The sequence below is a fragment of the Ursus americanus genome, chromosome 11 (assembly GCF_024610735.1).
Source record: "Ursus americanus isolate L20-20 chromosome 11, mUrsAme1.1.p, whole genome shotgun sequence".
Taxonomy (NCBI): Eukaryota; Metazoa; Chordata; class Mammalia; order Carnivora; family Ursidae; genus Ursus; species Ursus americanus.
The window spans coordinates 15,660,653-15,673,129 of NC_142137.1; the positions used below are offsets into that span (position 1 = coordinate 15,660,653).

At 40.2% G+C, this 12,477-nt stretch overlaps 1 protein-coding gene and 1 long non-coding RNA gene across 2 annotated transcripts in view; one reads left to right on the plus strand and one right to left on the minus strand.

Moving 5' to 3' along the window:
* On the minus strand, positions 1-7,847 carry NDUFAF4 (NADH:ubiquinone oxidoreductase complex assembly factor 4). Its single transcript, XM_045807036.2, has 3 exons — positions 7,616-7,847; positions 6,979-7,082; positions 1-2,087 (listed from the first exon to the last, which is right to left on the minus strand). The coding sequence occupies exons 1-3, from the start codon at positions 7,830-7,832 to the stop codon at positions 1,800-1,802; spliced, it is 609 nt and encodes a 202-aa protein (XP_045662992.1). The 5' UTR covers positions 7,833-7,847; the 3' UTR covers positions 1-1,799.
* The window catches only part of LOC123798543 (uncharacterized), a 21,089-nt gene continuing 16,408 nt past the window's right edge, over positions 7,797-12,477 (plus strand). The window contains exons 1-2 of the long non-coding RNA XR_006781361.2: positions 7,797-8,188; positions 12,151-12,230. This is a non-coding gene — a long non-coding RNA (uncharacterized LOC123798543). The remainder of the gene's footprint in view (positions 8,189-12,150; positions 12,231-12,477) is intronic.

Consider the following 12,477-nt stretch of genomic DNA (forward strand, 5'->3'; position numbering starts at 1 on the left):
TGAAATTTTTGGGAAGTACTTTATTTTATCATGTGACACCATGTAACAGCCAGATTTACAGATGCCTAACCACAGTATAGATTTGAACAGGGAAGATGGCTCAGAAATAGTAGTCTTAGTAATTCAAGTACTGACCTTTATTTGATAAAGAGTTTTGATGACTGATATATGGAGTTTTAAAATGCAATTTCATAGTTGTTTTCTTAAAAGAACTACTGTTTTGAACCACATATAAACAAGGTACAGTTTATTCACATACAGACAGTGCAGTTGAAAACAAGTTAAAAAATTCCCCATCTCAGTCCATTTTTCTCCTCTCAGCATTGCAAATGCTTCATTCTATCATCATGCTGGATTCTTACCATCTTCCAGAGCATTTCCAGGGGAATCCCTGGGAAGTAGTAAAATGTCTGTCTTCCTTCAGAAAGACACAGATAACCTGAATTTTTCTTACCACATTCTCCAATATTCCTAAAACGTACACTTTCTGCTCTTCTGAAATATGCTTCCTTTAGGCACAGCAGAAAAAACACCACTAGGAATCTGAAAGCCTAGTTTCTGGGCCTGGCTATGTCATAAACTAGAGAATAATCCCAAATGGGTCATGAAACTCCCCAGCTCTCTGTTCTTAACTGCAAAAAATAAGTCGTATTCGTTGAGTCCTTTATTATCATTTATCTTCACAGTAACCATTAGATTTAAATAAGGCAGCGTTATACTCATTTTATAGAGGAAATTCAGTCTCAAAGAGGTTACACAATCTACCTAAGATCCCACAAGTGGTAATACGACACAGCTAAACGTATACAATCTCACTCAAGACCCTAGTACTGGTACACACTGTACTCCTAAGCTGGTTCAACGGATGGAAGAGCAATTTCCCAGGTCCCTTCCAATGTTCAAATTTTAAGCTACTTCTTGCAATTTTCTCCTCTCCTTTCAACCAGTATTTTTAGAAATTAGAAAATATATATAATTTGTCACTAAATTTCATTTACCATGGTTCTGCGATTTAACCCTTTACAATTTTCTTGTATTTTTATATTAAATCCAGAGAAGTTACATTTCCTAATAGCTCCTACAACTGCCTGCCTCTCTGAAAGCTTTTTGGATCTACCTGTTGGTCAAAACAGAGATGGCTAAAATTTTGAAAATACCTTCTTATAATTTTAAGAAGTTATTCCATACATAAATAAAACAGTTCAAAACAAGAGAAGTCCTCACTAACTCTTATTCCCTGTAATAATAAAATGTACTCTCGATTTTGTCTCCACTTTCCTGTCTGCTTTCATTTGGGATACTGTTATCCTACCTCCCTGTTAAGTCTCCCTTTCCCTAACAAGAAAATATCATAGTCATAAGAGTTAGGAAAACTCTTACTTTCACAATTCCATACGAAGAATAAATTAACCACCTAAATTGGACGGCGACACTTTGAATGTAAATGAGATTCCTGACATTTCCCAAGAGGCCATAAGACCAATCTAAAAGCTGATGATATGATGTGCCTAAAATTACAATTTAAGTTTTTTATTTGTAATCAATTTATATATGTGCTGCTTAGTCTTGATGATATTCATATGAACATATGCCTAAACCAAATTAAACTTTACAAGAAAATAAAATTCATTCTATCAGCAATCCTGAAAATTCAGCAAAGCCCAATAAATAGTACGTTCTCCCAAAAAGGGAGCTTTAAACATTCAGTAATTTGTATAATTTAACATGCTGAAAATGAGAAACTAAACAGGGCATAGGAATGGGGAGAACATATAGGAAAAGTAATTTCAAAATTTTCTTCATTTTGACGGTATAGCTTTCTTGTCTTCAGGAGGGATGACTTTGACCTCAAAAGTAACAAAATATTTGAGAAGGGATTTTACGTCTTTCTGTTCTAGATAGTATTCTTCTGCTATTTTCTCAGCAGTCCACGTTTCTGGATAAAGTTTATGGTTACTGAGAAGTGTCAATGCCTCTACAATGGAAATTTTGCCTTTGGGAATGTTCTTGATATTCATCATGTTAAAGTCACGGCCTTTTGCCAATCTGAACTCCTTTGGCTCTTGACGTGTTCCAGCATCTTTCACCTAGTATCAAAAAACAAAACAAAAGGCTTTCAAGATGAGAGAAAAGATTTGATATCTACTTTCACGTTTCTCAAATTTCCACTATACTTCTTCAAATAAATTCTGCACATGCTTCTCCAAACTACCTTTTCTCCTTACAATGACACGTAGTTTGATGGCACTTGTGCCCCACGGCCATTACGTAACTATAGCTCAATCACTGTTAAGAAATTTAGGTAGTTCTAGAACATTAACAGTTGACTGTATCCACTCACATTATTTCATGTATATTAAAGAACAAAAACTAATGGATTAGATTAAAACTGTCTTACAAGGGCGGAATTCTGATTCTGCCCTAAGAGCTTACTCGATAATCTTCACTCCATTTCCTAGTTTTGTATTTTATATTCAATGCCTCCAAACACCTTAAACGAATTCAAACATTGCTAGAGATCTTGCCTTGTGAGAAAAAATAAACTTATGCTTCCAATATACCCCAACAAACATAAAACAACCTATGTATACCCATCTTTCCATCTGTCTTACCAACCAAGCGTAATCTTTGCATTGTGTGCTCTGTATGTCATTCGTTGCTGGCCACGCCAATCATTCCTTTTTCCTTTTTCTTTCAACTGCACCTTGCCTACTCCTGCTATTTGGTCAAAATATAAAAATGCTGGGGCGCCTGGGTGGCACAGCGGTTAAGCGTCTGCCTTCGGCTCAGGGCGTGATCCCGGCGTTCTGGGATCGAGCCCCACATCAGGCTCCTCTGCTATGAGCCTGCTTCTTCCTCTCTCACTCCCCCTGCTTGTGTTCCCTCTCTCACTGGCTGTCTCTGTCTCTGTTGAATAAATAAATAAAATCTTTAAAAAAAAAAAAAAAATATATATATATATATATATAAATGCTGTAGTCAGTACCTTTTAAAATTGGCCACCAAACCTGAACCAACAGTCCCTTTTATGGCCAGTTTCCTTCTTAGTTAAGCTTTAAAGATACTGATAGTTGGGATCTCTAATCCAGGATTAGATCTTAATGCAGAGGACACTTTTCAGGCTTTACGTGAACTCACTACAGCATCCGATACTACTGACCACTCCAACACCCATAATAATCTTTCCCCTTGGTTTCCATGCCACCCCTTCTCCTAGTTTTCCATTTCTCTTTCCAGTGGTTCCCTTCTTTGTTCTTGTAGATTCCCTTCAGCTGCCTCCTGAAGGTTAGCATGCTCCAAATTCTGGCCCAGGTCCTCTTTTTACTCTTTGCATTCTACTGAAGTAATCCCACATACCCCTTGGATTTTGTTAATACCTACATGTTAGTAACTTTCAAAGCTGATCTCAAACCTAGACCTCTCTTCTTACTTACAGATCTAAATTCCCAAATGCCTAATGGGCATCTTTACTTGGATAATCTACAAGCACCTCAATGGGGCGCCTGGGTAGCTCTGTCAGCTGAGTGTCCAACTCCTGATTTTGGCTCAGGTTGTGATCTCAGCGCTGTGGGACCCAGCCCCATGTGTTGGGCTCTGCGCTCAGCAGGGAGTCTGCTTGAGGATTCTCTCTCTCTCACCCTGTCCCTCCCCCTGCTTGCACGTGTGCACACATGCCTTCTCTAAATAAAACACTTTAAAAAATTAATTTTTTAAAATCTATCAGCACCTCAAAATCAACATATCTAAAACTAAACTTACCTCTTTCCTCTGAAAATCCAATTCTATCCCCATATTCTCTATCTCAGTGACCAATATCACTTCCCTCCATATCCCATTCCAAAACTTAAAGCTTCTGTTACATTATACTTGACCTCTCCCTCTTCCTCACAATCAGTGACCAAATCCTGTTGATAATGACTTCTAAGTCCCTCTTGAACCCATTCACTTCTCTCCCCATCGCTACGTCACCTTAGTCCAAGCCAATGAATCTTGTGGGAACTACTACAAAAGCCTTCCAATTGGTGTCCTTTGATGGCAATAAAATGCATTTTGTTCCCTCCCAGTCCATTATGAAGCCAACATTACACGAAACTCTTCAAAGACTACCCACTGTCCTCAAGATAAAACCCAAATTCCTTAGCAAGATAAGTAAGGACCTTCATGATTGGATCCCTATTACGTCCATCCTATCTCATTTCTCCCAAAAGTATTGCTCTCACTTTCCCCTGACTGTAATGAACTATTAACTGTTCTCCAAAGACATCACACACTCCTACCTTTATACTGTAACTTTGGTTTGAAACACTCTTCCCAACTTCTTCGCTTTCCAGAACTCAAAGCTTCTCTTAACTTTATATTCCCAGGTAATCCTTCTTCCACTCCATATCTACTTTTATTCAAATTTCCCTTCTGATTAATATTAAATAATGAAATTATTATGACACTGAAAAAAACTTGATAAAATTCAACATCCTCTCTTGATTAAAAAAAAAAAAAAACTCTTAGCAAATTAAAAATAAAAAAGTCTCCAATGTGACAGAAGTATCTTTTAATCAGAAACCTTAGGATTTTATTATAATTAATGCTGAAACATTAGAGGCACCTTCAATAAAGGAAGAACAGGATAGAACACCAACTTTCACTGCTATGTTAATGCTACAAACATAATAAAAGTAGTATAAATATCAGAGAGAAAAACTGTAATTCTATGCCGATGACAGAAAGTATCTTCAGAAAAGTAACAGAATCAACTGAAAAGCTAGTAATAACAGCAACGTGGGTAGCTGCAATACAAAAATCACTCACTTTCTGCCACACTGGCAATAAATAGCTTAAAAAACTTAGGGTGAAAAAAGATCCCATAGTAACAGCCTTCCCTTTATGCCCCATAGACTCAATACAAAGATGTTAATTATCAAATTAATCTATACATTTCAATTCAATTACACTCAAAATCCAAATCAGACTTATTAGACAATTTGAGGGGCGCCTGGGTGGCTCACTCAGTTAAGCATCTGATTCTTGATTTCGGCTCAGGTCCTGATCTCAGGGGTGTGAGATGAACCCTGCATAGAGCTCTGCGCTCAGCGGGGAGTCCGCTTGAGAATGGCCACCTCCCTACCCCCCACCCGCCCTGCGAGTTAGGCAGGTACACTCTATCTCAAATAAATATATCTTTTTAATTAATTAAAGAACCTGACAATGTGATTCTCAAGTTCATCCGGAAAAAAAAATAGTGTGACAAGAGCCACGAAACTTTTGGGGAAAAAGAAAAGTCTTAACAGGTATCAAGATACATTACAAAGCTCCATTAATTAATATAATATGATCCTAGTGTCAAAATAGAAAAATAACTAGAACTGATGAATCCATAAACAGACTTACATGTATTAGTATTTTAAGTGAGTGGAGAAAAGACTGGGTTATTCAGTAAATTATATTTAGACAACAGGTGAAAAGATCTCCACACACCAAACACTACATTTATTGCCAAATAAAGATTTTAATATAAAATATATAGTCGTAAGAGTACTAGAGAAAATACAGAAAACCGTTTTTATGTTAGAGTCCAGACTTCCAATACCATGAAGAACAAAAAGGCTAACATATCTGACAGAATTCTGAACAGCAATAAGTTAAAAAGCCACACAAAAATAAATTATTTGACATATGATATCACTAATGTCTAGAGACATCGCAAATTAAGAAAACTAGGAACTACCCAAAAGAGAAAAAGGGACAAAACATAAATAGGTACTTCAACTTTTTCATTGTCATTCCCCCATGAGTCTTTTTAGACTTTTCCTAATACCTCCCATAAAATTTTAATACCACTATATATCTCTTTATGTATCTATGTAACTGTACGCATTAAAACTGTTAAATTTTTTTCACTCGCCAAGGGCCAATTTTTGAATGTATGATTTAGTATAGCATAAGAAAAACAACAGTTGGAAGTTATTATTCAACACCTGCTACTGATGGAAGTATTCGACACAAAGAATATGAAGATCAACCCTTCTATCTTTTTTATAGGAACATCTGGTGATAAATGAACCCTCTAATTGCTCTTACATGCAACAATTCACAAACCGTATTTTACATGAATTTTATTTCACTTATCTAATGAAAATTATATTAATAACTCTGTGCAAACAGTATTGCCTATCTAGACAGAGTACCAGAGAATTTTAGAATGGAAAGAAATCTGGGAGTTGTCATTGGCACTTCTCTCTCCTTTAATCAAACCCTTTCCCCTACCTAGAACCTTCCTGCCCCAACAAATTCATCTAGTTAACTCAGACTCATCCTTCAGTCTGGGGCTTAAATGTCACTTTCTCAGAAGCCACCCTGTCCAATCACAAACAGGTCCCTCTGATATACTCACAGTGACTATACTTGTTCTTCACAGACGTATCAGTAATTATGTACTTTTGGTTGCTCATCTGTTTAATGTCTGTGTCCCTCACAATATTCTAAGCACTGCGAGCAAGAAGGAGGTCTGCTTTGTTCATAACTATATACAAAGCACTTGTGCCTGGCATTTATATATGGATTTACATATAGGTTCCCAGTCTCAATGTATTCTGTAATCTCCAAATTTTTACATTTCCTATCTGAACATATCTTTAAAAAAAAACCAAAAACCAAACACCAACAACACAACACTAAAGGAATCCCTCAAATTAAAACAAAACTCAATCCACTGAAGGATGAGAAAACAGTATTAAAGCTCTCCTTTGGTGATTCAAATGACAACCACTAGAAGTACTTTACCAAATCCTATAAACTGTGAAATAACATCACCACTACGCGTAAGTTTTGCCAATGCACTGTATTCTGGTCACAACTACACTGACAGTTTCAAACATGCAGAGCACTCACTCTCTTTTACTACCTACCACACGTCTCTCGATCGTTTTCCTGGAGCACAAAAAAGGTTAAGTTACTTATCTGCTGAATTAAGACACACATTACCTGCACAGAAGACACAGGATCTTTGGAATCAACGTACACATCTTTTAGTAACGACAGCAGTTTGTCATCTTTTCTAGCAATTTCTCCCTTAATTTCTGGATAGCCTACGGAAAGAAAAAGAATGTCAAATACTAAAACCAAAGAAAATTTCCTCTAAGATCCTAACACTTAACACAAGACAGCCACTTTTAATTTTCTGTTTAACAACCACTCGGACAATACGGGAAGTACTGTACACGTAACTCAAAATGCTAGGTCGGGCTCGGCGTCCATCGCTCTGTGAAGATACCTAGAGAGCATTTCCGAGGCACACGATCCCTTCCATTTTCGGATTCCCTGCAGCAAGTCGGTAGCCAGTAAAGATAAAAGCCTCCGAGAGCCGGGGCAGCAGGGGCAGCGGCCGCCACCGCCGGAACTACGAAGTGGGCGGAGCCGCCACTCCGCCGCGGGCGCACTGCGACTCTCTCAATGTCACCGGCCTGGGGGCTCCACCCTTCCGCGCTCGGCTGATCAGACTTTGCCGCCGACCCCAGTCCTACCCGCCCTCCACCCCCCGCCAAGATCAACCTGCGCGGAACCGCCCGGCCCGCCCCGGGAGCCCGCGCGCGGAGTTCCGAAGTGCCCTTGCACCACTTACGGCTCATCTGCTCTTGCAGGAGGCTCTTGGTGGAGGGGTGCCTGGGAGCGGGAGAGGGCTTCATCTTGCTGATTTCCCGTTCTGCCCGGCTCTCTAGGTTGACATTCCTGATTGCGCGAGACACCGAGGCCCCCATCTCCTCACAACATGATGTCCTCTGCTTCACGCTGCACGTGGAAAACACCGGCGCCTGCGACCTCTGGGACGCATCGAGCATGCGCACTGTGGGCTCGACCCCGCTACACGCCGGAAAATGGGCGCTAAGTGCGCCCGGCTCGCCCCCTAGCGGTCGGGAGGGCGCACACCGCGTGTACCCCCTGAGTCAAAAGGAGCTCCTCCCTTCTGGGCGAGAGGCTTGTGCACACCTTTGGCTGCGTCCCTCGGGAGGAGGCGGGGCTTCCGATCTGCGGAGGTTCTCACCCCTGCAGACTTGGGCACTTCGGCGGGAAGCTTTAAAACAGTGCCAGGCCTCACCGCAGACTTTGGAATTTAATTCCTCCGGAGTGAGCACCGGCTGTGGTTCAAGCTTTCCATGTGATTCCGAAGTTGCTGGCTGAATAGAGAATCAAAGTGGTAAGGACATTGACCTTGAAATCCTTTGACAGGACAGTGTAGCCAAAGAAAGGCCAATAAAAATGGAACTAAGTGCACCAGATAAGGGAAGGTCCTAAAATCACCCTTTCCTGTTTCCCAAGAGGAAAATAATGAAAGTGTGTTCTTTGGGGGAACTGGCTGGTGGGAGCAGCGTGGAACTTTTCATCTCAGGGTTGTGGGTTCGAGTTTCAGGTTGGGTGCAGAGATGACTTAAAAAAATAAAAATAAATCTCAAAAAAAATAACAATAATAAAAATCTCAAAATAAGAAGTGTATTCTTTCCCAACAAGTATTTGTTCTCACTCTTTTATTTAAATGCCCTTTATGTTCCTGTGCCGAAGCCTGATGCCTTTCTGAAATACCTTGTTCTCTTTTTCTTTTTTTTTTTTTAAAGATTTTACTTATTTATTAGACAGAGATAGAGATAGCCAGCGAGAGAGGGAACACAAGCAGGGGGAGTGGGAGAGGAAGAAGCAGGCTCCCAGCGGAGGAACCTGACGTGGGGCTCCATCCCAGAACACTGGGATCACGCCCTGAGCCGAAGGCAGACGCTTAACCGCCCGTGCCACCCAGGCGCCCCTTGTTCTCTTTTTCTTAGATCTTTTACATCTGCCTCTCCTAAGGCAATTTGACTTGATTGTATTGTTGTGGGAAACAAAGGCAGAAGAAAAATTACTACATTTCCTAACTACATAGAGCCCACTGACAAGTCCTTGAAACAGGCAGAGTGACATTCCCCTGGGGACTCAACTGCCTCAATGTTAATACTTTGTTAAGGGCAAAAGGCACCCTAGCCCGAACCCTCCCCCTGCCCCCAGGATCCTGTAAGTCTACTTTAACATATAAAAATTCCTTTGGAAACTTCATCTCTAAACCCCCCAAGATACATGTTGGCAATCACCCCCAAGCATATGGCCCACTGATATACATCAGAAGGGTCTCATGACTAAGGTTTTATTAGACGATAATAAATGACCTTTTCCCAGCAATAGCTAGCCCCCTCAAGAAACCTTGCTTCCAGAATTCCTTAGAGACTTACACTATCCCTAACCCCCTCCCAACTTGAAAGTATATAATGGGCCAGTCCCCATGACCCTGGTGCAGCTCTTTCTACCCATGGGTCCTGTCCCCATGCTTAGTGAAATCACCTTTTTGCACCAAAGACATCTCAAGAATTCTTTCGTGGCCCTTGGCTCCCAACCCTAACGTTCTTTCCTACATCAATATCGGTTTCAGTCGTGTTGTCCTTTCTCTTCTGTTTATTTTTGATACCAACTTGTGTTATTTCTGTATACTATTAAGTTCTGAGTCACTGCATCATTCCCTAGCTTATTTCTCATTCGTCCTGCCTTTCACATTCTTTTGAAGTCAGGGAGACTTCTGTGTAACTTAGTGAAAGGAATAGCCAGTAAGATATTAGAAAAAAACACCAGTGTTGCTACACATTCTCTCTCTCTCTCCCTGCCTCCTCCTGCTCCCCATTTCTAACCAGATTACTGTGTTGCTCCTTCTATTTACAATTCTTTAGAAATGTCATTAATCCATAAAAAGGACCCACTAAAAGCAGGGTTTCCAAAGTTACCATATTTTCCACAGACTGTGCCTGTAAGAGCTGTTTTTAGTGTTCTCAGCTTTCTTTAGGAAAATAAAGTTGGTTGGTTGTTTTTAACCAGGGAAAAGCAAGGAAAGAATTGATGTAAAGATAATTGAATAAAAATAATTTTTTAAAAATAATCAAAGAAAGGGGAAATTTTATTTAAAGAAAACTGATGTAATTATTAAATATAATACTTAATCATAGTGAGAGTATTGCAAGGAACATAGCTTGCACCATTGATTGTCATGAAATGTGTTTTTACTGGGATTGGTCTTTGAAATTGATAGAGGCTAAAGCCAGTTTTCTCCGGTGGAGTTAGTTGGGAAGTTATCCTGAAGGTGGCAGGCTGCTCCAAGATTTCCATCTTTGAGACCTAAGCATGCCTGTATCAAGGTGCTTTATAGCCCGGATACTCGTATTTCTATGGATGCCAAGAAATTTGCATCTGCCTCATTATGTCCATGAGCTTCAACAGTTATGGTAGCACTTTCTGCTTACTGCCTGTTAAAGTATTTTGAAAGTAAAAAATTCGTTTTTGTAGAAGTTTTACCACACTCATAGCAGCATTTTAAGACATACTTCTAGCAGCATAAAAGTAACGTGAGACACAAGTTACAGGAAGTGTAGGGGGCTGTGGAGATTACTGAATGAAAGGTTCTTTGAATTGGCACATACAGGTAGAGTTTGGATCCAGTGTTTAAGGAGCCTCCAACCCGTGCCAGCTACGGTATCGCCTGGCCTTGTGCTGCTCAAGCCCTCAAAAAAGCAGAACAGAAGCGGAGGTACTCCCGTTGGAAATGCTCAGTCGGCCGTCATCACTTGGGAGTCATCATGGAAACAAAACCCAAATCACAAATACAAATGCATACTTCCAGCTCTTTTTGTCAAAATATGCAAAGTAACAGGAAGTCTGGGCTCAGAACTCTCCTGTTAAGGGTTGAAGCCAGGTCCCCAAGGAAAGTATGACCAGGGTGCTGCTGAGAATTAAGCATCTCTCTGAATGGAGTGTTATCATGGGTATGTGTTGATAAATTTCTTAGGATACGAATGAAATAAACCCAGGACCTTGCCAACATAATAGAATATAAATTCTATGAGGACAGAAATTTGTGTCTATTTTGTTCACTGCTATTTCATCACATTGAACAGTGCCTGACACATACTAGGTATTAAACAAGTGTCAAGTAAATATCAAATAAACCCAAAGACAAGTAGGGCCCCTGAGCTGGAGACCAAGCCCTACATGGGTTCCCTCTGCCAGAAGTGGATCCTTGTGAAAATCACTCCCTCTGGTTGAGCCTACTCTCCTCATCTTCAAATCGAGATGATAGTAATTAATGGGTTTCACACAGTTGAAAAATATAACGTATATATAAAGAACATGAAGTATCTAATACATGTTTATTTCTGAGCTCTCTATTCTGTTCCATTGATCAGCATGTCTGTTTTTATGCCAATACCACACTGTCTTAATTACTGTAGATTTGTAATGTAGTTTGAAATCAGGGAGCATGAGGCTTCCAGCTTTGTTCTCAAGATTGCTTTGGAACCAGTATGTTTTTGAAAAACAGCAATGAGGGAGGACTTACCCTATAAGATCTCAGAACACAGTATAAAATCCTACAGTATGATATTGATACAGAAGTAGGTAAATCAAACAATAAATATAATAGTGACAAGACAAATCTAGTTATGTACAGAGTGACATTTAAAATCTCCCCGTGATCTAAGGATCCACATTTCCCCCCCAAACTAATAGCCACATTTCCAATGGTGTTTATTTTCCAGCCTACCGTTTCTCCTTGCTCTCCATCTCCCTTCGTCACTTGCCGTTCCTTGTTCCTCTCCAGCTTTCCCTGCATCAGATTGCTTTCCTAGTGTAGCCGCCCCTCCACGACCCCATGATCTTGCTTTTTATGTAAGTAAGGAACGTTTCCTCATGGCTAGGTTTGGGGTTGATTCTAATGAGGTCATTTTGTTCTGTCGCCCGCAATTTAATCAGTACGATAATTCTTCATCTTGGTCCCAGTTACAGAAGGTACCCCTGACGAATTGGCAAGGGAAAAAAAATGTGCAAAGTCATAAATAACAAGCAAATGCCCAAGAACTCATTTTCATTTCGAAAGTTATGAAAACAGATGAATACGAAACAGGGAATTCCAGACGTTCTCCTTAAAAGATGTGAAATTGTAACTAGAGCAGTTTACCGTAGCTAGTGAACCCAACTCAGTAATTGCGGAGGTAGGGATCATGTTTGTTCTCTCCATCTGTCGGTCTGTCCTCAGGTCTGGCCCTTTCTTTCTCATTGTAACTGCCTCTTTCACGCTTTCTTTCATATCCATAGATTACATAATGTTTATGAATGACTGGCAGTAGACCTGCATTTGAATTTTGGTTCTATCATCCCGACTGCATGATTTCTGGGTAAGTCCCCAAATTTTTCTTTTTTTTTTTTTTTTTTTTTTAAAGATTTTATTTATTTATTCGACAGAGATAGAGACAACCAGCGAGAGAGGGAACACAAGCAGGGGGAGTGGGAGAGGAAGAAGCAGGCTCATAGCGGAAGAGCCTGATGTGGGGCTCGATCCCAGATCGCCGGGATCACGCCCTGAGCCGAAGGCAGACGCTTAACCGCTGTGCCACCCAGGCGCCCCCCAAATTTTTCTTTTAA